General features: G+C 42.2%; 1 protein-coding gene across 3 annotated transcripts in view; it reads right to left on the minus strand.

The window, feature by feature from the left end:
* Window positions 1-13879: 13879 nt before the first annotated feature.
* LOC144773424 (N-acetylated-alpha-linked acidic dipeptidase 2-like) overlaps window positions 13880-26552 on the minus strand; it is a 776499-nt gene continuing 763826 nt past the window's right edge. For all 3 annotated transcript variants that reach the window (XM_078658418.1, XM_078658416.1, XM_078658417.1), the window contains exons 21-22: window positions 15184-15928; window positions 13880-14445 (exon numbers count right to left, since the gene is read on the minus strand). In XM_078658418.1, the coding sequence (XP_078514544.1) occupies window positions 15739-15928 (190 nt within the window). In that variant the 3' untranslated portion in view covers window positions 13880-14445; window positions 15184-15738. The remainder of the gene's footprint in view (window positions 14446-15183; window positions 15929-26552) is intronic.

The raw sequence follows: 26552 nt of genomic DNA on the forward strand, positions 1-26552 counted from the left end.
CTGGACAGCATTGTATCATCTGCTATTGATATAATAGAGCAGGACTTGCTATTGTTACAACATGCCCAATTATGTTCTATTGTACAGCTAGGCTGGGCGTTACAAAATTTGTGTTCAGGTCACGTGCCATGGCGTCTAATCAACATAACGTCATTATTTTCTATCTTTAACCTTACGGATAAACAAATTAGTTTGGCACAAAAAGGAGCAGATTATACGATTCTGAGCATTGAAAAACTTGAGAGATTACCATTGACAATGTCGGAGAGACCTGTCATTGAGTGGATAATACATGGTACAATCAATTCCGATAACGACTTTTCAGTTTCAATATTGCCAAAAGTATATACCAGCAGGCCTGTATGAAAGGTTGGGTAAAGAATACATCAAGTCAACCTGGAAATTACCTTACACACATAGATTTTATAGTGAAGGGAAAAAAGAGGTATTTCTTAGTGGTAAAAACTGTAAAATTTCACTAAGCGGTACACTTCTGTGTCAAGGTATTAACTTGCATGGAGGTTCATCAAACAACCCTTCATGTCATCTGCACGGCACCCCTGCAACACAGATAGAGTCTTTTTTTGGACAGCTTTCCAATGGCAGCTATGTTTTAATAAGTGACCACAGCTGTTGTGGCATAGTGCCAGGAATAGCCTATCTCGTGAGCGTTACTTCCAGGGTCATTTGCTGTTGCAAGTATTGTATCCAAACAGCAAACCAGACAAGGAGGCAGCAATATGACCTTCTCTGAATATCTCTTCTATTTGAATTGATACTTTAAGCAGAATGAAGTCTATTCTTTTACAGACAACTGTGCCTTTAACCTCGTCCAAAGAGACGTATGATCTGCAAGTTGCAAGGACAGCGGCAGAGATACATACATTATTATCGACAAATTGCCCCGTGCATTTCGTAGAAATGTTAGGTCAAATCTTTAACATGTCTGAAACCAGTGGCATCGCACATGTATTTAAGACAATTTTTTCGGGACTATTAGCACCCTTTGAAGCAGTCCTGAACATCTTCCCGAATTTCGTGCACTCTGTGTTCGGCGGCCTGCCTCTTCTTTTGGGACTCGTAGCAGGAATTTTATTTTTATTCCTTCTGCTCCGAAATGGATAGTCAGGTCACAGACAAAACCCAGGCAACAATGGAAAAAACGATCCTAGCGATGAGATACCGAGAAAGGATTACTAAGGTCCTCGGCTTGGCGAAGCTAAGAGATCTGAATACTACCTGGTTTCTTTCATTCAGACCAATCTGGCAAGATTGCATCTTACCTGTGCTTCGATGCCTGCTATGCGGAGAAGAATGCGTGTTGGACGTCTGTCTTACACTACCATCAGCAGTACCTATGGATATCGATACTTTGCTTGGTTCGGTAATGGCTCATGCAACGTGTTGTCCCCAGCGGCTACCTATTCTGATGACGGCATTCGTTGAGACTTCACCATTACGATTAGGTGGCGGTGAAGTACGAGATGAAAGCAGCACCACACAGGTACAACCTTCTGTGAGCATTGCTGATCCTGACATCGATGATGGCAATGATTCTCACATATGCACTATTTTGCACTATTTCAGCTTTTTCGAACTTAGTCGAACTTTCACCTACTGTTGTAGACCAATTTTTCGCCAGCCTGTCTAATTTGATGTTCTCTCCTAACAACGAGAATAACTTTTGAAACAACGAGCACACAGCGTTCCCTGAACTCTGAATTCGGCCTTCAGTTTTTGATAAACAACACTACTCTAAACAATTGGAACTATTTTTTTCCCCTGAAAGCGAAATTATTTTTCCATTTCCAAAATATTGACCCTTTTTTCTGGCACATGGTACTCTGCTTAAAGTAGCACTATTCTTAGAGAACAGAACTTCTATTTTTAGAAACTCTAGAGACAATACTTTAACTTAGCCTCCAGCACATGTACAGTATTGTATAAATATGTGATGAAATGGTCTCGACCTTCTTTTCTGTATTAAGAGCCATTTCATAAATGTAATTTTCGCAATTCATTCACCCAATATTTATGTATGCATTATCTGAATGATACCCCTGCTTGAAAAACGTAAAGTACAAATACTCATTTTTCGTGTATACACCATATACCATTTCAAATGCAAGTTATGTATTTTGGGGTGGGTTGGAAAACACATGCATCGTTATATGTTTAGTATTGCTTAGTATTTAGTAATGATGGACATTATACGTGGAGTGGGTGTTGTGAACGTATCTAGGACCCTATTTAAATATTCCCGATTCATGCCCTCATGTGGTTATAACAAATCATGTCCTTATAAAGGCATAAGAATCATATCCATATTTAGTCATAGCCAATGCAGTCCAAATACGGCAAGGCTACTCCCATAGACTCCTAGAAAGTACAATGCGTTCTTTAAACAAACCAAGCTTCCAGCAGCCCGGGAAATCCCCCCTGCTTTTGTTTTGATTTGTCCTAGAGCTCCTGGAGTCCTGAACGAACTGTAAGTTCTTAGTGACGTCTTATGTCCAACCTTACATCAAACTCGGCACCTTCCAGGTATAAATATACCAGCGTTTGCCTTAAGCAAACACACAGTGGTTTGGAGCAGATCGGCTATCTACTACCCAAAGCCCAGCTGTAACGAGAGCCGAAGGAAGCCGACCCTCCCATTGACGCACTGAGAGAGACGCTGTCTTTTCTCCTGCCGAGAAATCCAGCTCCAGTGTTTCCAGACACACTTGCGGGTTACTGGGAGATCGAGTCCTGTGAAAGGGATACAAGACCTCCTTCATTCTATAACCAAGGTACGGAGCTGATTAGATCCTCAGAGAATTCTTGATTCAGATTCTTGGCAAAAACTAACTTAACTTAAACTGCAGCTCACTTACTCCACGTACTAAGCTTAGGTTAGGTACACCGGGGTAGGCGTATCTTAGAAGCACCAGTTGAGTATGTTTAGTCAATGATTTTATGTATGTATATATTTTATCCGTTCTAAGTATCTTATGGCTTAGAAACCATATAAATGCTTTTACAGTATTATTTCATATTACTCCTTTTACTGTACGCACTTTACTTCATGACAAGTATTTGCAAATGTGGCAATTCACTTCTCTTGCACGAGAAAGAGGACTGCTCAATAAATAACAACTTTTATTGAAAACGCCCGTCTCTCTATTTCTCTGCACTTCTGGTGAAACTAAGCATGCACGAATGACTGAGTGAAATAGTTATCTATTGTTTTCCACGACTCTGGAGATATACTCCTTATTCTGGGGGGAGCAAAGTTGTCATGTTTATGCGGTTGTCAGAAACTAATCCCTTCTTGTCTATTCAGGAAAGTTAACTCCTTCCTGTATACTCAAGAAAGTTTCTAGTGACCTCTGAGCTAGCTGGCATACCTAATGAAGTCTAACATATTCCGTAGAGACCTAGATGACCTCAGTCCTACGTCTAAACTATCGTTTATGTTATTCCAATGCGCAGAGCCTATTGTGACTATAGGAACTACACTACAATGGGAAATTGATTTTTTTACTCTTATTTTTTTTAATTTCTCAAAAACGACTGAATGGATTTACACCATTTAAAAAAAAGGTCGCTTTCTGAACAAAGCTCTACCTTTCTGCCAAATTTAGGTTAATTTCGTTAAGCAGTTCGGGCTGCAGCTCGTCGCAAAATTTCCTATGGAAATTAACATGGGGAAAACGGGTTTTGGGACCCCATTTTTTCCCAGCGCCCCCTTGACGAATCATCCCTGATCTTTCAGGATAGGAGCTGACCTTGAAAAACTTTTTGGGGGAGAATTTCAGGAAGATTCGCCAAACTACGCCAACATTATTAGCAAATCAAACAAGCATTTACAATGCAACGGTTTCGCCTTTGGCACACACTAATTAGGACTCGTTCCCTGATGATGAATCAAATTGGGGCTAATTTAGGCGCTACTAAATAAATCTTTAGTCATCAGATACCGACAGGGTTGTGGTGTGGGTGGATAAAAAAAAAAAGAAAAACAGCCAGTCCAAACGGTACGATTTTGACCGCTCTAGAGTTAAGAGCTACAAAAGGTGCTACCAACATGGACAAAACGGATCGAAGAGAGACTGAAAAACACGACATTGTATATTCGACCGTGATGAAGCTAAGCGGCCGCGCTGTATTGTGTGTTCTTATTAAGAATGTTTTTAGACATGCATTCTTTTGGAGGTCTAAGATTCTACTGTTGTTGGGTACGGACGCCTCGGGCCCCGATCAAGTTCAAACGATTACCCAAGAGATACCAACAACAATCGCTAACTAGAGCCACACTAAGGCGACTCTCCCTCCGAGCCACTGGAAGGATTTCCAGCTCTCGCCATTCGGACAAGAAAAGAATAAAAATTAAGGTCGCACCTTAGACCATTAGAATAATACCAGAAAAATATCCAACAAAGAATGAGACCCATAACAAGGCGGGGGTAGAAACTTTATCGACACCACCAAGGGGGAACGCAGTTCCAAAATTCCCGAAAACGCAAAATAAAAGAACAAATGTAAGTATCATGGCCTTTGAAATACTTTTCCGAGTTCAACACACCCTATATGAAAATATTCCAGGCCACATTCACAACCTGAACATTTAATGCAAAATAATTAAGATCTAGTATACTGCTTTTACATTGTGTAAATATCTCCAGACAAAACGGATGTTTGTAGAAATACAGGATTCCCCGGTGACGGGATACACTTGTTACAACTAATGTTATGAATATGTGGAAACCGATACCAAGTTTGTTGATGTTCAATTCCTGTTCTTTTCTTCTATATGGCACGACTATGATTACATAGAATGCTGTGAAAAGAAAGATATAGATATTGCATCGAATACTGTAATGATCAACTGTCTGGTCTCCCTTTGATTTGGAAATAAAGCGAAGGCAACTAAATAATTTTAAGTGTATCACATGAGCATGTGGTCTAACCTCCCGTGACACTGGCCCGCCCCATGTTAATCTAATACGAGTGGTGTAGCCGACACTGTGGGCAATGTTCAAATAACCTGTGACCAACTTTTCTGTGAATTACAATTCCAGGATATCAGACACTTTAACCAAAGCCCGTTCTTACTTGAATTTATTTATTTTATTTATGCATTTTTATATAGCACGGACTTTACCCGAAGCGCTTCACATTAAGAACAGAGATGAAACATAATGAGAAACATTACAAAAACAGATTGCAAAAACATACGTTACTTACATAAGGTAATAGTGACAATTGTGAGCAAAAAAAATACATGAGGTAGTAAAAACTGTGAGCAACCAAAAATACATGAGGTAGTGAAGGTAATAGTGACGGTAATAGTGAAGGGTGAGGAGAAGATATATATATATGCCCTCGCCAAACAAACACGTGGCGCTAGAAGAAAATAGCACTGCATGGCCAGTGTAAGATCAAAAGGTGAAATTGAACAGTAATCCCTGTTTCTGAGCACGGGGTGCTCACGATGTATCCCCCTTTGCCCACCGGCCCACCCCTTCCTTACCTTGAAGATGGCGTACCCTGCCGCCGTTTCGAATAGCACCAACATGGCGAAGACGGATCTGTGGGGATTCAGAGAGAACGGGGCTTCCGTATAACGATTACGGAGCCCTTTGGAGGACGTGAGCTTCTGTCTGGTGCAGTTTCGACCCACAGAAATCACCGACCGGGGCTCTTAGTGCACGCATACTAGGGCCCACTCCTCCCCCTTTCAAGCCCCAGTCTCTTTTCTACACACCACAACACTGTCCATCACTGGCCGCCACCCTTCAAGCACAACACGATACACCCCTCCCCCACCCTGCACTGGAGCCAACCTTGTACACTCCCTTCCGATCACGTCGGAAAACAACTCGACCCTGCAGCTCAAGCCTCGCTTAGTATGTGATGATGCCAGAGCCACCATGTCCCAGCGATTTCCTTTAATTCTAGAACCAAATGCATTCTGGGAGCTGTAGTCTTGGCCAGTTAAAATGAAAATGGTTTGCAAGTCTAGCGCTCGAAACTATACTGTTGCAAGAGCCTGCAGTCATCTGCTAATCCTACTTGTCTCTAGACACCCAACACCCTACAACTAGAATCCCACCCCGCCTGCCGTCCTGCCCGAAGCCTCTCTGGCCTTGGATTACTGACTCCCCAACTCTCAGTTCCTCTTCGGTGCCCTCCTTCCCTGCCGCCCATTTGTCCTCACTGGCCGCCTCGATGAGCCCGTGATATGCCCCCTCCCTGCGCCCCTTCTGCTCACCCAGCTCGGGCGGCTCCTCGGTGGGCACGGCGTCGTTCTCGATCCCCGCGATCTCGCTCTCCTGCTGGGCCAGGAAGGCGGCCGCCGGGTCCTCCTCCGGCTCCGCGGGCTCCCCGGGCACCCCGTTCTCCGAAGAGGAGAAGAAGCCAAAGTCATCGGCCATGTTTCCGTCCGCGCCCCCCGCGCTCACTGCTGCTCGAGGTGGGTGTGGGTCAGTGGCCCCGGGCCGGGACGCGGAGGTCGGTCTAGGGGTCTCGCAGGCACGGGAGAGGCAGGAACAGGACGGCACTTCCTCCTTCTCCGGGTGGCAGGTGGAGCTTTTCTGTATGCAGTAGGAAAGTGCGAATGTGTTTCCTCACAGAAAACAAGCATTTACGGACGGACAGCAGAAGGGGGGGGGGTAACGGGCAAATGGACAACGGCAGGGGGTGGGGGGGGGGGAAGGGCCACACGGACAGCGGGAGGGGGGGGGCGGAATAAAAAGCACTCACCTGGAACTGGACTTCCTCCGGCGGCTGCGGTCGGCCGCGGAATGAGCTGGATGCCGAGACCAAAAAAAAAAAAAAACAACTCCGCCCACCGCCCGATTACTACACAGAGAGAACGCCCAGGGAAAAAATCTCGGGAACGCCCCCGAATCTGGTCCGGCCTTGACGGACAGATCTCTGTTCCAATGGCTAGCCTCCATTTATGGAGCTAGCCAATTGAACAGAGGGCGTATTCCAAGAGTCCCTTACTGAAGACTAGAGATTTCTCCTGGAGGCGGAGCTAACGCTCCGTGCTCCAGGCGAAACCTAAAAATGCTTTTCCTATGGAAACTAGGTTGTAACTTTAACTACCTACTGGCAACCCCCAGTAGGTAATAGTGAGTGTTAAATACTTTACTTTCAATGCGTATAAAATAAATATCTGAAACAAACACAGTATTTATGTAAGGGCTTTACAGAGGCAGGGACACTTTAAGGAATTATGCGATTTCTCTGTCTGCGGCTTTTTTCACATAATTATGGATTTACCACATTTGCCACATAATCCATCATCTGCTTAAAAATCTGTAGATTGTTACAAAAAAAATGTTTCAAACTCAAGAGGTTTAAAAGCTAGACTTGGCGACATGTGTGCACGCCGTGAGGGTCCCTTCACCAAGTTTAAAAGGCTATTTTTCAGTTGCTTCTGTGTGTATTGGGTTGTTAAACTAGTATCAATGACGCTAAATATTTGCCCAAGACACTATTAGCACGTGTAAACATTACATAATAATGAATAATGCCTCATAATCTGCCTTTTCTTGCCACATCATTTGGTGGTCCCCTGCCGCATAATTCGAGCGTCCAAAAACAGATCATTTACTCGCTCTCTGCAGCAAATCTGTCGAGGTGCTCAGCGGGTAAACACAGACGGAAACAACCATTAGTCCAATTACAATGATATGCTTGCACCCAAACATCGCGAACTTCTGGCCCATTTGTAGCCCAGCACTAGTACTGGGTGGCCAGCAGGGGCGATGCGGGGCTCTGGTACCCCCACGCACAGCACATAAACCCCCCCCCCTTGCAGCTGACAGCAGGCAGGGGGAGTAAACAGCTCTGTTTGTGGCCTATTGGTGATGAGATGTTCACAGGATTTGCAAGCGTCAAAGCCCTGCCTCAAAGCAGCCAGCTCCCTTTTCATCATCCATCCCAGATCCAATTATCTGTCCGACAGCGTAAGGCGCTGTTCTGCTGCAGCATCTCTTCCACGTCGGTAAACCCTGCTTACAACCACCATCTCCCACCTGCCCTGCTTACAAACGGCCCCTCTCCTCTGCCCTGCTTACCCCCACCTCCCTCGGGGTGGCGAAGTCCTGCCTCCCAGCCAACAGCCCATGCGCCCCATCCTCTCGGCATCACTTAGACGCCCTGCTACCGCCGATGCAGCAGGCGCAGTGGCCCCAAGCGGCAATTAAACCCTAATAATCGCTCATTTTACTACCACCCCAGCATGACAGGGCCAGTTTTCCCTGTTTGTACCAGAACCCAGGGCATCCTTTCTACGGTACTTAATTGCGCCAAAACTTTACCAGACTCACCTCGCCTCCAAAGTGTACACCCCAAACATGACAACCCTCTTTTAAGTCAACTAGTGCGCATAGTGTCTCAACGTCTCAAGGTGCCAGTGGGCAAGTAATGCCCTTGGTGGCAGGTAGGATACCTTTAAAGCTGCACTGAACGAACAAGTACATTTTTTTAAATTCAAAAACTGTGAAACTTATTTTGCACCCGTGTTAACATGTACAAAACGAGACCGTTAAGCTATGCAATACGTACAGAAAGGTTTTCCACACAAGCTAAAGATGTTTATTGTTCTCCTTATTCTGCATTAAAAATGCAATAGGTCTCGCCTTTTATTAAGTTAAGGCCATTTGCTTTGCTATACAATACCATTAGCAAAGCAAATGTCTTTAACTTAACTAAAGGCGGGACCGATTGCATTTTCAATTCTTAATTTACTGATATTACATGGTCATATCACTCACATCAAAAATAAATTAAAGGAAAACAGTGTTTAAAATAATCTGTTTGAGAACTCTTCAAGGTAATCAGAACAAGAACAGAACAGAGCTGTCACAGGGCCCCTTCCAAAGATGGGGCCCTGTTCCAGCACGCACTCTACCCATGCCTTAAAACATCTCTGTACCGAGGCACTGATAAGAGATGGTGACTTGCAGCACAGTTTTCTTGTTTTTCGTTGCATTCATCACCCACTAGTTACACGTTTTATCTTCGTTTATTGTCCTCTTTATATTTGGATTCCTGTCTGGATTTAAAGTTCTGGAAGTTCCATGAAGTGCTCCTTGTTAATCCTGGTTCAGTGTAGTTAAGGTGCATTGCTTTCCAACACCTGCATTAATTCACCATCTTCATTCAAAAACGACAAGCATTTCTAAGGACGTGTTTCTGAAATTTTTGTCTTTTCCTCGTAAAAGGGAACCTCTGAAGACGACACTTGACAAGTGCATTGTGAACCTGTGGGTACCAGAAGGGGTCGCCCTTTTCTTGGTCAATCAAGAAGGAGGTTTGATAAAACCTTAACAGCATCCAGTGTTTGACAAGGGTTTAAGAGGGGATGTTTGTGGTTTAGCAACTGCCCAATGCGAACAATGCTAGTTGTGGTAAACTTGGACCCTTATCTGGCATAGAAAAATATACTAAGCAAAATGGGCATGTAGTGGATTCTCTGAGTTTAGGTTTCTGTTATCTCATGTAGGCACTTCTTGTCTGCTAGTATCTTGATTATGTCCCACTTCTGGGAACTGATGATAGAAACATCATCGTTTTCCACACGTTTATCAGCTCCACAAGCGGTGCATTACTTGTTGAGCAATGCGAGTGATCAGTGTTGTGTGATGTGCTTATGGAAGTGTTAACTTCTTCCCAATTAATATATTGCATTGGCAGAGGAGAACATAATTTGCATTTTTTAGCTAAAAATAGTGACCGTAAAATATTGCCCTACAGCAACATGGACTCCAGAATAGACACTATGTCGCCAAGGTATGTATGTATAAGTACGGTTAGATTTATTATTTTTAAGGCCACATCTGCATAGATATATAGCAGATGATAGCCTTTTTTGGCTGTTTGGGGTAGTTAGCGCTTAGGCCCCTGTAACTTTTTGACCACACCAATTTTGCATCCTTTTCTTCCAACATCATGAGGATTTTAAAGATACCCAAGGTTTGTGGATTCCCCTAGATGGGACCCAGACATTAGACAAAATGCAGCAAAATGTTGTGTTTTATGGGAACAAAGGGCTACAGATGAAGGGTCTGTTTTTTTTCCCCCTGAAAATCATATCAACAAAGGGGTTGTGGTGCTGAAATCACCATCTTCATAGCTTTCAGGGACAAGCAAACGTTTGTCAGAAAACCAAAATCTTTTACACAGTTTCTGCTCTTTTTTGTGCTTTCAACCTCCTTCCAGTTAATGGTAAAAATGGGTATGGAAGCAATGATGGATCCTGGAAAACTATACATTTCTGAAAACTAGATACAATTCTGAATGCAGCATGTAGATCCTTCAAGGTTTTTGTATAGAAACTAACAGTTGAAAATAGAAGAAATTGAAAATGAGTTAAACAAAAGAGCCATTTGTGCCAACGTTTTCATCTGTAACTTCTACTAAAGATGAGAGATGTTTGACAGCAATATACCGTTACATCCGCTGAACCCTTCTGGTTGTGGGGATAAATAGGAATTGTAGGTTCATCAAGAACCCCAGAGCCAATAAGTGAGCAGCGTCTTGCAATGGTTTTTTATTGTGTACCGGGTATCAAGCAATTATTTTGGGAAAATATAAACAGGGAAAAATCGGTATGAAAGTAGCCTATGTATTTCGGAAATAGGAACAAAATATAGAGTTTATGAACAGAAGCTATTTGCACATCTCTGAAATTGTGGGTACCCATACCAGCATTTGAATTATAGTGACTTCTTTTTTTACTCATTGTCTTACATTTGGAAGGCAGGAATACATTGAAAGTCGATAATAAGAGTTGCTCTACAATTTTGTGTTCCCCTAAGTCTCTCGATAAAAATGGTACCTCACTTGTGTGGGCAGGAAATGGCCCAAACCACAACGTGGACACACCACATTTTCACAGTGAAAACTGACCTTTTTTTTGCAAGGTGCCAAGCTGTAAATTTTGAAGCACCTAGGGAAATCTAGCAAACCCATTAATTTTTGAAAACTTGACACCCAGTGGGGTAGGACATTTCTGCCGGCACCTGATTCCACACATAAATATGTGGAAAATGTGTTTATTTCAGCTAAATTTGAGGTTTGCAGGGGATTCTGGGTAGGAAAACTCTGGCTGGTCCACGCAAGCCATACCTCGCTGGACTCCCCCATGTGTCTAGTTTTCAGAAATGTGTTGGTTTGGTAGTTTCCCAAGATGGGCACTGACCCTGGGGACAAAAACCCAGATAACCCCAACTTTAAAAATCAGGTTGTTTTTGTGATTGGTAATTTTGATGTCTCTTAAATACATTTTGGGCCCTTGCCTGTTGCGGGTACTCGAACCACCCACACAAGTGAAGCAAGTGAAGTGCCATTTTTCTCAGAAGACTTTGGGGAATGCTGGGGGTGGAAGTTTGTGGCTTTTCACGCAGATCCCAGAACTTCCCACCACATACATATGAGAAAAATGTGGGGTTTTTTTCTAAAATTTCGAGGTTTGCAAGGGATTCTGGGTAACAGAATGTGGTGGAAGCCAGACAAGTCACCCCATTCTGGATTCACCTGGGTTTCTAGTTTCCAAGAATGTATAGATTTGCTAGGTTACCTTAGGTGTTGGCAGAGCTAGGGTTCAAAATCTACAGCTAGGCACTGTGCAAAAAAAGGGTCAATTATCACTGTGAAAATGTGGTGTGTCCATGTTGTGTTTGGGTTGTCTAAACTGCTCACCATGCTTAAACTCCTAGCTCTCATCATGGATTTAAAACACATTCTTGGTACCCATAACAAGTGTTTCGCCATAAGTAATCCTAAATGAAAAATCTGATATTTGCGGCTTGAGAAAGCTGCAAAAATGATGTAATGTAATGTAATGTAAAATGGCATTTGTACCGCGCAGCAGTCACTCCAAGGAGCATCAAGTATATACAGGTTATATGTATCATATATGTATCAAGGTTATATGTATCAAGTAAATATACAGGTTATATGTATCTCATGGGCAGGATATGGAAATGGGATACTCACAGGTCTCCACAAGATCCGACTCACATTTGTCAAAGCAGCCCTTGAGTGGAAGATAACAGCACTTACAAGACTGACAGCCTCATATACATGCTATAAGAAACAAAGCAAGATGGGAGTTCACCTTGTATAGACATGGTGGTGCCTCTTATAGGATATGCGTGTACAGTACCCCTCACTGTTTAAGGATTCAAACTACTGTTTTTCTCAGGGCACATACAAGTGTCAACTGTTGAAAGCATATTTTTCTTTTGTAAGCACATTCATAAAAGTTATACTAACCTGGGCACTCTACAGAACACATGTGAACTCAGGCTATTCTTTGTTGTCTTGTTTGCCATTTGATACATTTACAGATGGTACATAAATCCATATTTTACATCAAAATGCAATTTCTAGTGACTATCGCCATATGTGTACTCATACAAGTTCTGTGAAAAACCATAAAACGTATACATATAGAATAGTATAAACATTTCATTCTTATGAACAGTATAGACGTATTTCATTACTATAAATGGGAAATATTGGATTATGCCTTCTTTTTCCACCAGTTCAGATATTTCTGTATACGTCATGGAAGGGACAGAAGTGGGCTTAGTTTCAAACACCTCATGCAGGCCCCATCTTGGCTCAGGGAAGGAGGCTGAGGATGAGTTGTTGGTAACAAAATGCATCCCTCCCTGGCCTTACAGCGTAATTAATCATTTTCTATCCCTGCCAGCCTCAAAATGTGTTATGCAGCTTATTTGAACTCCTCTAAAAATTATTGTTGGCAGTCCTCATCAGGACCGGTGCTTGGTGTGGGCTGCTGTCTCTGAATAACAGCGCTGGGGACTCAGTTTTCTTTAGAACCTATACCAGCACAGACAAAAACTATTTTCATCTACATATTCAACCTACTGCATAGGAAAGTGAGGGGTTCTAAAGCTAGTTAGCCCAGCTGCATGCCTCCCAGCTCTGGCATGCTCTTTGAGTTAAGTAAGAAGTTTAGCTCTTTATTTGAACTCTCTGATCCTCAGACAGATACCATGGAAACAAGGATTATAATTCACTCCAGTAAGAATATAGCATGCTATAATGCATGCTTATACGTCGCGTTCCATTACAACGCAGTCGTTACAACGACCGTGTTGTTAGAACGCGATATCTTTACAACGCAAGTCATTAGATCGACTTACGCTAGATGTCACCCCAACATTAGGAACAGTATCATTTACTATTCCAAATCCACCCTGCGCAACAGTAGGGAATGTGTTGGAATAGTAAATCATACTATTCCTTAGGTTGTAGTGCCATCTAGAGCAAGTCGATGTAATGACTTGCGTTCTAAAGGTATTGTGTTGTAACAACCACATTGTACAGGTAGGGCGATGCAACTCTCACGTTGTAAAGGTTCTTTCCCCTCCAGTAGATCTTAACTAGCTGGGGACCAATCGAAATCCAGTATTCTGCTATTGTATAGTTGCCCGGTTTACAAGTCCAATTGATATCAAAAGTGCAGGTACTAACCTATGGAACAAGAACAATGGTAAAGTTTTATGTGCATTTATCTACTGGGCAGGAACAAAAGAGGCTCATAAGTAATTCTTACAAAGTAGGCTCCCTTGCCACTGTTGGAGGGGCTGGACATTGTGATATCAGGAATTCTATTGTGTTGTTCGTCCTTTATATTTCAACTTAACCCTTGAGCCTTAAAGAAAGAGTAATGGAGATATTGAATGTCTTGAAATGTCCTTGAAATTCAACTAGTGAGTTCACACTAGGAAACAGATAGAAAGTTTCATGGTTGAGAACTTTTTATTTATGTCAAAAAATTATTTATTACACACATCTTGAGAAAAATAATGTGGAATATGCTCCTCAAAAGCAAAATAAATAACACTATATTTACAATAAATCTGATGATGTAGATGTGAGCACCGTTTTATAAGTGCTCCCATATGCTTTGCTTTGCTGTTTAGATTTTGCATTACTAATTATTATTATAAATATGTTATTTAATAATGGTCTAAGTATTGGAGCATGGCACATTACAGATATATTTACAGATATAATAATACCAAGATCATATCTAGAAGACTAGATCTTTCTGAAATGTGGAAACAAATACAGCAATTATCACATTCAATGTGAACTGGCTCTTAGCTGACCACAGGTATGATTATTTCAATACTCATAAAACTACTCAATGGATAGAACAAAATATTAGTGAACAAAACCAATGTATATGGTGGACTGAAATATTAATTGAGTTAAAGCAACAGGGATACACTAACATAACACAACAGCCTGATCTGTATGAAGATACAGAATAATTTCTTTGCCACGTTTTGAGGTTTTCTGAAACTTTGAAATTTTCGAAAGCTTTATGAATGCACAAAGTTTAAAAAAAACAAAAAGATTAAACCATCTGCTGAAAGGAATTTTGAAGGGGTAAGTCTGTGGGATGTGAGACAATTCAATTGTCTTGCAAAAAGATGTTCTCTGTGATGTAGCAAATTGAGTGCAAACAGTAGTAAGAGCACAATGAGGGCCAGATTTATCAAAGAATTGTGTTGCCCTAGAATCACGCAAAGTGACGCAAGGGCAATGCAATCATTAAGTCAGTTTTACCAAGCCATTAAGGCCACCTTGTATGGCCCTATGTTGCTTGGCAAATCTGGAATAACGCAAGCCAGCGCAAGTCGCTGCCTTTCGTTACTCTTCGCCGGGAAGCATCTACATGCTTTTTGGCACATTTCCAGATTTTATCAAGACTGGTAAACCTGGGAATGCATCAAAATCGTACGACTTAACGATAGAGGCGTAACGAGGAGTAATAGCTTTATTTTGCCTCGGTTCCTCTTTTTAAGCCTGCAGCATTCTGCAGCAAACTTACAAAGAGGAAAACACCTCTAAGGATTGTTTTTGTGCAAGACGGTGTTCCTTCCTGCACAAAAAAAAATCCTGCCTGCAACTCAGGCACCATTGCTCCATGGTGCAAGGGTTTGTTCATTCGCAGCCCACAGTGCCCCAGTACAGGGATGCACTATATTTAGCTGGCTATAGCGCCTTCCTGCCCTCTCCATTTGCCACTGCGCACGAAGGAGATTTGCTGCTTTTCGCTGCGTCAAATAATGACAAATCTGGGCCCTAGTCTGAGCAGTCAAAGGTTGGGTCTTATAGAAAATCTCTTCAATAAGCTATGAACAATTATTAGTCTTGTAACCACATTTCACAAAAATGAACATAATAATAAAACCACTCCATGAATAAGAAAGATGCAAGGTGCGCCTCAGCTCCAAGTTTTAACAAGGATCATACTGGGCTCTGAGATAGTACAATATTAAAAAAATAGCAAAAATGCAAACAAATTATTGCCACTTCGATCAACACTGATGACTTTGTTTTATAAACCAGATAAAATACCTTCAACTTAAAGACAAAAGAAGCTAATTACGTGTCAGCTTACAGAGATGCTAAATATACATTACTTATGTATCCCAGCAGTGTCAACAGAATCGGTTTCAATAACTTAATCTCTTTATATATTTTTTTTAAATGTATACAAAAGAATCACTATTTGAAAACTGTAAAAGCAGCAAGAGATGAAGGCAAACCGTCTCATAAGAGCACCAGTTTAAGCATTTGTCCAAATTCAACTGAATGGTCAGTCACAAGTGTTCATACATTTTTTGGTCCTGGTGGTTTGAATGAATTCAAGTATTGGGTAATCTGTGTTGTATCCCACACTGCATGGTTCTACGCCACTTTCTCCAAGGTTCCTGCAGCCGCTTGCACAGTGAATGCCGCAACAGAAATCTGCTGCCTTACTTCTTCCCAGGCTTTGGACTGGTCAGCTCTGTTCTCAATGTCAAACATGGCGTCGTAGATCCCAGGGAACGACTCTCCTGCATACTTATTGTGACTACTGGGTGCAAAAATGATGTGCCTGTACATGCCAAAAAGAAAGCATAAACAGAATTGTTACACCTGCATCATTAGGATAATGATTTTGGCGAAAATGTCCAACAATGGAAATTGATCATATTTGCAGAAAATGATTTTATGGCACAATAAGCTTTAATAAATGTTTAAGCTCCTTGGATTTATATTCTAAGTACCTTTACCACAGTATAATGTTATAACGTCATATTAATTCTAATTAACTAACTCACCTGACATTCAACCATATACAAAAGTAGACAGTGGCTGACAATTGCCACCAATCCAAAATATTGCAATTATGCATAATAAACAAAACCGCAGTCTCAGTTTTTATATCACATGTACTTTACTACTAAATGTCTTCACCAAAGTGCAGACGTTTTTATTCATGCACTGGGAAACCTGCGTAACCCATCCATTTCAAAGCAGTTCACTTTCTATGATTGGATATCTAATTGTGTTGCTATATAGACCTGTCCATTTTTAGACCAGTTCATTTTTGTTAGCTTCTGAAGCCGGCTGTTAATTCCTGTGAAAAGCTGAACCTACGCTGTGCCGCCTGAATTTGAAAGGCTCCTGTGAATCCTGAAGCGCTATTCTGTCAGCGCTTGTGCTCAAGTGATATCTGCAGCGCTATCTGGCAGCGCTTGTGATCTACTGCTCGCGTTTCCCGCTTCGCGGGAAACACTCGCTGTTGGGGGCTTGTTGGCCGTCAAGGAGGCCAGGGAACACCAGCGCCCACAAGCCAGCTAGGCTTAGAGAACCTCCCCGCCACGCCCCCCTCAGCTGGAACAAATTGCGCTGAGGCAGCGCTGAAGAGCGGAGTTCATTTTTGTTAGCTTCTGAAGCCGGCTGTTAATTCCTGTGAAAAGCTGAACCTACGCTGTGCCGCCTGAATTTGAAAGGCTCCTGTGAATCCTGAAGCGCTATTCTGTCAGCGCTTGTGCTCAAGTGATATCTGCAGCGCTATCTGGCAGCGCTTGTGATCTACTGCTCGCGTTTCCCGCTTCGCGGGAAACACTCCCTGTTGGGGGCTTGTTGGCCGTCAAGGAGGCCAGGGAACACCAGCGCCCACAAGCCAGCTGGGCTTAGAGAACCTCCCCGCCACGCCCCCCTCAGCTGGAACAAATTGCGCTGAGGCACCGCGCATCGCGGGACGCGCGCGGGCGACGCCGGGCTAAGCCCGGGCAAAGGGCGGGCCCTCAGTGGCCGAGGTAGGCCGGGCTGGGCCCTGACCTTTATATTTTCTTTTTTTTTTAATTATTATTATTTTGTTGTGGAATAACTATAGTTGTTTTATGTACTAGCGAGCAACCGGCACTATTGTGTATGGAAACTCGTAGACTGGCTGACGGTTATAAAGCACGTTACCTACTTGTATAGGCGTCACCCTCTTCCCCTGTGTTTCATATTATTTTATTCTCATTTATTAGTTTTACTCTGTGACTGTGCATACCTGTTGGAGGACCAGATTTTTTCTTTGGTAACATGGATGCAAAGAAACTACGTTCTGGGAAAGTTTTAGTGGAAAATCTTTGTACTAATCCAGTTTCTGTTCCCCTGAGGAGAAAGAACGAAAATAGTGCCCTTTTGAAAGGCCAGATGCAACTGGTCCAAATCTGGGAAAAAAGCATGAATAAATCACTAGAAGTACCAACAAATACTGATAAAATTTCTATATTACAATTGGAACTGCAAACTAATACAGAGAAAGCTTCTCAACCAGATCCTATGATGGAAACAAAAATACCTTTGTACAATCAACAAGATGAAGTAATTCTCCCATTATGCATATCAAATGGAGCTGGCGTAGATCTCTTGTTAGTAAAATCACAATCTATGCATCATAATACTCCTATGGGAAAAGACAACGAAGAAGAGAATATGGGTGATGTTTCCATTGCAACTAGTATTGATATGGAACTTTGTGGTCGATATGTGGACAATAGACCCACGACTCATTTTGCTGACTGTAAAACACCAGCTGGAGTGACCCCGTCAGGATTGCTGCTATATAGCAGCACCCCTTCTATTAACTCCAATGACAATCTCTCAATACAGAGCGATTTGAAATCCCCACAACTCAATTTATCGGGGATTTGTGCTTTTACGTCATCTAGCTACCCAAAAAATTAGAAACCTATCTCTGAGTCACTCATAGTTCTGGAGCAAATATTGTCCTCTATATTACTTTTGTTGGGTAAATTTGCCGTGAGTTCTGATTGTATTATGGCCTCTGTAACTGAGATACTACAAGTATTGCTTGCTAAAAAAGGCGAGAATGTGACTACTTCACCTATTGACTCTATTGTTCCTGTGATTCAAAAAGTTAGCGATAATACTAATGTGGTAGGGGGAAATGTATCCTCTGAATTACCTATAAAAGTTGATGTTCATAACCCCCCTGCGCCCTTACCCTCATCATCTCGTTTACAGAGAAAAGATTTAGTGTTGATGGAGAAGGAAAATAGTACGTTAGAAGTGTCTCAATCAGTGGGTAATGAACTTTTTCCCATCTTTATGCAGGACAAAAAAGAACCAGAAGGGTCATTGACGACTCTTAGAGCCTTAAAAGTTAAATCTAGAGGGAAAAACAAGAAGCAGCTACGCAAATACAAAAAGAAAAGACCAAGGCAAATAATTTTTCCCAAACATCTAAAACTTGAGGTGCCTAATACTCTCGAAAGTGAACATAATTCACTTACGGTTATGTCTAATAATGAGGGAGAAGAGAGTATTATTAATGATGTATGCGTGGGTACCCCGGTTGAACCTTCCATGGGGGAGATGGTTCCCTGCGCAGCCCTAAAGGTCTCTGATCCACTACCTTTAGTTATTGAAGATGTAGGTAATACGCCGCTATGTGCAAGGGGACTTAATACATTGGCACCCATTTTTCGACCACATACTGAAGTAACGAGGAGCCCAGGTATGCAGCCTGAAAAGAGTCCCAGCTTGGATGTTGATACTTTGTCACTGGATTTTCTTCCCCTATTTGATTTAGATTTAAAGCTAAACAGATCATGGCTGCTTAAATGCTTTAAGGAAATAGATGGTTTAAAATTAATTTTAACAAATGACATTGATTTAGTTCTACCAATAAAAACAATAAATGGGCAACGAACAAGGGTAAAGTTTTATAAAATAATTGCCAATCTTGTTCTTCAGCAAGCGGAAGTGTTCCAATGTAGAGGAATCGATGTATTACCCTATGTTAATAATGACCATTGTTTTTCCTCTAATGAAAGACCTGCAAAGTTGCCCTTTGGGCAGGATAGCTATCTTACAAGCAACAAAGACCTAAAAATATGGGTCTCCAAAGGTAAACGAATGGTCTCTCAGGTCCTACCACCACCTGTTAACATAGAGATTCCTTTAGCAGACGACAAGCAGATGTGGAACTGGTTACCAGGAGTGTTATCTAAAACCACAACGAATAACCCACGACTATTTTCACATCTTTAACACCTATTTAAAAATAGTCTCATGGAACGCCGCAGGCTTGTATAATTGCCCAGAGAAATTCGATTTTCTACTTTCCTTAAATGCAGACGTGTTATGTATCCAGGAAACATGGTGTCAAAATCTTCTATATGCAGGGAAAGATTACTATGTCCTGGAGGCCCCTGCAATTCCCTCTAAAAAAGGTCACGCAAAAGGTGAAATTGCCTGTCTGTTATCTAACACTTTACAATGGCAATTCTCCCACTATACGGACGTTAGTAATCTTTTCCAATCCATAACCATTTCTAATCTAGCCTCCACAGGAAATCGGTCCTCTTTTATAATTTTAAATGCTTATATTCCACCAGAAGATAAGTTTAACACAGTCTTAAAGCGTATATTTTCTTATGTCAAACATAAATTAGAGGTAGATCACCCCCCATATATTTTATTGGTGGGGGACCTAAATAGCAAAGTATCTAACTTTTCTTTGGACATGTATAGAAATAAACCCAAGGAAGAGGCATATTATATACCTCAAGCACTCCTGCCCACTAAAATAAAAACTAATAAAAGAGGTAGGATTCTCCTAGAGGAACTTAGTTACGTGGAGGGTCTAATCCTAAATGGCAGGATGCCTTCTGATACTCCTGCTAACTGTACACATAGATCCGCTAAGGGTGAATCCATTCTAGATTATGCAATAACGGACTATGACACGTTCTCTTTTATTAAAGATATGGAGATCTCACTCTCCCTTGAGTGACCATAAAATTATTAATATAACTGTCTCATTATTTCCCCCTGAAACTAATGCCTGGTCTCTAAAGAATAGAGGTCTTTCTATAAAGTGTAATTCAGGTAGATGCTATTGGGGTTCTACCAAGAGGGAAGATATACAAAACATTCTTGCCCAAACGCTATTAGAACTAGTTCATTGGCAAGGTGAAGAATTCCTTTATTTTGAAAAATTCCTCAAAAAAGTCACTGCCATGGCTAAGATTACAGGTAACTCAAAAAAGACATATTTCGCTCCTAGTCAATTATTAATACTAAATAAGGAGATAAATAAAATTGTTAGGAAACAATATTGTAATAGAACCGGGGAAAATGAGCATTATTTAGCGGTGCTAAAAAGAAGGAGAGTAAGATTGAAATCCAAGATAAAAAGAGAAAAAGAAGACTCTATGGATCAAGCTAAGAGAGGCTTCTATTTATAAAAATTCTCGAGATTTCTGGTCCATAATAAGGAAAGGATGTGGTTCAATAACAACTTCCACTCCTATTGCTATCTCTGAAGATGTCTGGACATTATTCGTGTCCTCCCTATATGCACCGAATGGGAAAGGGGGGGATACCTGGGTCCCAGACTCAAACAGTGACCACGGAATGGAACTCCCTACGGAGAAATCCATAGCTGCTGTGATAAAGAGTATGCGCTCTTCAGGAGCTAAGGGTCCTGACGAACTCCCCATGTCTATAATTAAGCAGGATGATATCGCTTGGAGTCGAATTCTCCTTCCAGTATTTCTAGCATGTTTTAAATTACGTTCAGTCCCCCACTCTTGGAGGGGAAGTATATTAATCCCTATTTTCAAAAAGGGTGAACGGGATAATCCTTCTAATTATCGTCTAATAGCTCTATTGGACTCTATAGGAAAAATTTTCTCTAAACTTCTTTTAATGTTAATAATGGAATGGGCAGATTCCAATAATATTTTACCTATGGAACAGACAGGATTTCGAAAAGAGCATGGAACATTAGATAACCTTACAATTTTACAAGTGATAATGGATAAATATGCTCGTGTTCGAGGTGGTGGCGTATACGTAGCATTTATAGATTTTTCCACGGCGTTTGACAAGGTAGACCGTCCAACACTCTGGAAAAAGTTGGCAGCATTAGGGATGCCAGGATATTTGCTTGAACTAGTTAAGTCCTTACACTCGAATACATGGTGCAAGGTACTACAAGGTGGAGAGAGGGATCTCTCTCAATCTATCCCCTCTCTGAACGGATTAAAACAAGGATGCATATTGGCGCCCATATTGTTCTCCTTGTATATGGTTGACCTACCATCGTCTATAGCAGTTTGTGAAGGAATAGCTCCCTTAATCGGAGGGTCAACTATATCGATTCTAATGTATGCGGACGATATACTTGTATTAGATCTGACACCTAAGGGCCTATCTAATCGCCTGCATGCACTGAATCAATTCGCTGAAGCTCACTTTATGAAAATTAACAGTTCAAAAAGCAAAATTATGTGCATCTTTGGTAAAAAGAAATGCAGGTCCAGCAATTATAACTGGTCTAATAATGGACAAAAGCTTGAGGTGGTTAAAACCTATACCTTTTTAGGTAAATTAATTTCTGCTAATCTTAGTGATAAGCCCCATATTGACCATAACTCACGTAAAGCGCTGGCTCACGGTTCGGGGCTAGGTGCCTTATACAATTCTACTGGGAAGAGGCATTTTTCCCTCTTTCTGGATGTATTTAGAGCAAAAATTCCAGCAACACTCTTATATGGAATGGAATTAGTGGAGTTGAATCAATGGGGTTTTATGCATAAAATAGAAGGAAAGGTACTAAGAAAAATTTCTTCTCTTAACACTGCATGTTCTACATCTTCATGCAGGTTGGAATTCGGACTCCGAAGTTGTTGGGCACAGGGGTTAGTCGCCCTCGTAAGATGGGTAGCCTGCCTGGCTAGAGGTAAATTAGGTACCCTGAGAGAAATTATTAAAAAAGAACTCCTGGGCAACTTTAAAGAGTACTCACAGTTAGTAAAAAACTTTAGAAAAGCGGTATCTCTGCTTGAATTGGATGAAAGTACGTTATTCTTACTCTCTCCATCTGAACTCAAGCTTAAACTAAAAAGTTCATCCTGGGAATTCTGTAATAAGTCAGATATACTTGCCCATCTTAAACATAAAGAAAGGGAAGCCCTGATAAAAACATATACTCCTAAATTACCCCAACAATATCTTATTTGGAATATTCCTCATACTGTCCGTAGATTATGGTACCTGCTAAGACATAACTTGCTCCCTCTTAACATACTTTTAGCGAAATGGTACGGGGTATCTCCTGTATGTAATTTCTGTAGTAATGAAGTACAGGATGTTAATCATGTTTTGCTTATTTGTCCGGCATTGCGCCCATTGCGCCACAAATGGTTAAAGCCAATTTGTTTACAATTGGGAATTGTAAATGTAAAAATGTTCTTCCATGCACTTTATTGCCTCCCTAATGAAATGTTCTGTTCTAGAATTTTTAAATTTTTTAAAGCTATTTTAGATATTTATTAATGAAATATAGAGAAATGTTGATTGCTTATCTTGTCGATAACTAGTGTTTTTTCCGGTTTTGTGTCGCTATTAATGTATCTTTGATGTATAATTGTGTGTATAACTTTATGTGGCCCTCAATTGAGAGCCAAAACATAATAAATAAACTTTGAAACTTTGACCTGTCCATTCTTTTCATTACGTGAGCAAAGACCCATTTTAATCCCAATTATTGAGGTAAATATATCACCGGATTGCTTAAAACTTATACATGCCATGGGTCTTGTGTTGTCAACACTGACTGCATATGCTGGGGGGCATTAATTGTCCTTTTGGTCTTGCAGAAACTGTAAATGTGATGAAAATGGTTTGAGTGGATTTTAGCATATAGGGACAATGGAAGGAATTTTTTCAAACTCATTATGATTGCGGATAATCCGCATACTCCGGGCCGGCGGAAGCCACCGCCGGCCCGGAGTATGCGGATTATCCGCCGCAGTGAAATTGAAGACCCACCGCCAGATCAGGATGGCAGTGGGAGTGCGGTTGGACCAGCGGCAGACGGCAGGTCCGTCCGCCGCTGATCCGCGGTGTGAGGAGGGCCATTTGGTGACGGTGTCTGCAAGACACCGTCGGCCAAATTAGGAATTGCACAAACACATGCTTTTCCGCGGCGGCTTTTCCGCCGTGGAAAAGCATGTGGACTTTGGCTTTTGGGGGCCCGTTGCGGGCCCCCAGGGTGTCGGGGTGTGGGGGGTGCACATGGGGGGTACCTATGGTACCCCCAACATTTACATGCACAAAGCGGCAGGCACCGCGCGGTGCCTGCCGCTTTGTGCATGTAAATGTAACACATGCAGTTTTAACATTGCGGCGGGTGCTGCTTCAAGCAGCACCCGCCGCAATGTTAAAACATACAGGATGTGACCGCCAGGGTGGCGGTCACATCCTAATTTGCACGGAGGGACCGCCACTGCCCCTGCGGACGGTCCCTCCACCTCTGGGGTGGCATCCTAATCGGCCCTTTAATCTGTTTTTTGTTTTAACAGTGGAAACACACTGGAGATACTAGAGGGAATGCATCACTCATCCTTTGTCTGCATTATTCCTTGCACTACTTGGGAAAATCAGAACGAAGGTTCTTTGCACACAAATTCAATTTGATGTGATAATGGTTGATGACGGCATAAGAAATACCTCTAATTGTTTTTCCAGTGTTTTACAATTTATTGGTTTGTAGCTGGTGACATGTGGATTCAATCCAATCGATAGGAGGGCCTGATGTATTGTAAGGGTAAAGGTAATTTTTGGTGCAGTACTGGGTGGTGGAGACCTGGGGTTGTATTTCTTCACTGTCCATAGTTTTTGTTCAGAATAAGTGATATGGTCCTGTTTTACTCTTTTGTCTAGTATGCCTATCTGCTGTTGCCACAGATGGTAAATGTAATTGATTTTTTACATTCTTAAAGTTGTTCTTCTTTGGGGACCTTAAGGGTATGGGGTGTCATGCCAGATGTTGTGCTTTTTGGTGCATTTCCTAACCTGCATGTGGCTGATAGTGTCGAGGGGTTGTGCAACAAACAACAAAATAATGGCAGGAATATTCTAATAAATCACAGCCACTGGTGATCGCACAGCGACACACGCCAGTCCATGGTTTTTTGCCAACTGTGTCATTCCAGACCGTGACCAGCCTTTTGCAAACCAGCCTTGGTTCTGCTCCATTAGGAACGGTCCAGCCCGAACTGCCAGGTCACAACATAAAGGGACAATAAGTATCCTTAGACCAGTTTTTGTCTTACTAATGTGTCTTGCTCAGCGAGGTATTGTTTCAGTCCCGTGGTGCAGTGAGCCAGGGAGACCCAAATTGGCACACCCATTGTAATTAGGGCACCCACTGGAACAAGCAACAAAGTTATAGGAGGAATGTGTGAGTTAATCTTAGCTACTGGCAGTAGCTCGGGCCACACCAGGATAAAGAGCCACCTTCCCTTTGTTCTCTATACCTCCTTACTTGTCACATACTTGTACGCCATTTAGTCAAATGAGTAAGTGTCTGTGTCTGTTTGTGTGATGGTTGATTAATGCATGTTCCTACCCTTTTTAAAAGCCTTCTGCAGGCAGTATTAGGGATACAAGGCTCCTTTTGGGGCCTACAGATATCTTTGCTGATTTTATTCTAAAAGTTCCACAATTGTTTGGGGTATTGCGTCAGTCTCTGGGTCGTGGATATTATTTTTCAGTTTTAATGCTCTGTGGCAGTTTTACCTTTGCTGTTTTCTCACCGTTGCTGTTTTAAGAGTTTGTGTTACACCTATGGGGTACCGATTTGTTTCTAGGCATTAATTGATTATTCACACTCTCTTGATAGGGGGGAATGAGTAAACTCCCATTTCTTGCCAAATGCGGGACTATTGTGTGCACTTTTTGTCCAGATGTTTGGTGGGAAGTAGCTCACGTGGAGGCACCCATTTTCTCTGTGTCCTACCTGTCGTCTTTCTTTTCTTGCCATGTGCTAGACTGTGATTTTGTCAACCACCTAGTAGTGTGTACATGCCACAGATAATATTTTTTCAGAATTTTTTCTTTTGATTGCTCATTCTCTCTGTTGCTGTCCTGGAAGCCTCCTGCGGAACTGCCTGGTCCCTTATTGATTTTACACTTTTTTTCAAAATGTACTCCACTCCATTTTACTGTGGTGGTGAGTGTGATGCCTTATGCTCTGTGTAGTGTGTTGTGTGCAGGTCTATCTGATGCTCTTCTTGGAAACATATGGGACCTGACTCGTCCCTAAATATTATTATTGATTTTTTCCCATGCCGTCTCCAAAATTGGCTGTATATCAACCTGCTGTACGTGGCATTTTGTGTGGAGTGGATGCCACGTTTTTATTTATGCAGAATTTTGCATCATTTTCAAAGTCCTACTGTTGCTCCTTCAATGCCCCAGGAATCCTATCTATCCTTCAGATATTATTACTGATTGTACTGACTTTTTGGTTCAAATGTTTGGCTATTATTTTTTAGGCCTATTTGTATGGCGAGGGCCCAGGATATTATTTTAAATTTCAATTGATATTTGCCAGTCTAATACTTTCAATAGGTTCCATATAGAACTGACAAATCGAGAAATTCTGGGGAATTAGTGTCATAAGCTATGCATGCAGTGTAGCTGCATATGTGGCAGGCCCTTCCTGTTCTGGTGTTACAGGAAGGGCCTTTATTTTGTCAGTGCCCATAAGATTCAATTAGGTTCCCAATGTAGGGGTCGATTAGGATGGTGGTGAATCCACATCCTCCGGGCCGGTGGAAGTCACCGCCGGCCCGGAGGATGCGGATTCACCGCCGCGGTCCTCGAAAACACCCACCGCCAGATTAGGATGGTGGTGGGATCAGCGGCAGACGGCAGGTCCGTCCGCCGCTGATCCGCGGGGTGTGGACCACAATATGGTGGCGGTGTCTGCAAGACACCGCCAGCCATATTAGGATGCGTGTGTAGACATGCATTTCCGCAGCGGTTTTTCTGCAGTGGCAAAAGCATGTGGACCTTTGCTTCTGGGGGGCCCTGTGGGCCCCCAGATTGAAGGGGGGGGTGGGGGTGCACATGGGGGGTACCTATGGTACCCCCCTGCATTTACATGCACAAAGCGGCAGGCACCGTGCATGTAAATGCTAAGCATGCATTTTTAAACTTGTGGCGGGTGCTGCTTCAAGCAGCACCCGCCGCAAGGTTAAAGATACAGGATGTGACCGCCAGGGTGGCAGTCACATCCTAATTGCAACAGAGGGACCGCCACTGCCCCTGCCCCTGCGGACGGTCCCTCCACCTCGGGGGCTGCGTCCGCCATCCTAATAGGCCTCTTAATACTGGTTTATTTATTACTGGTCTAT

Source organism: Lissotriton helveticus, chromosome 8 (genome assembly GCF_964261635.1).
Source record: "Lissotriton helveticus chromosome 8, aLisHel1.1, whole genome shotgun sequence".
Taxonomy (NCBI): domain Eukaryota; kingdom Metazoa; phylum Chordata; class Amphibia; order Caudata; family Salamandridae; genus Lissotriton; species Lissotriton helveticus.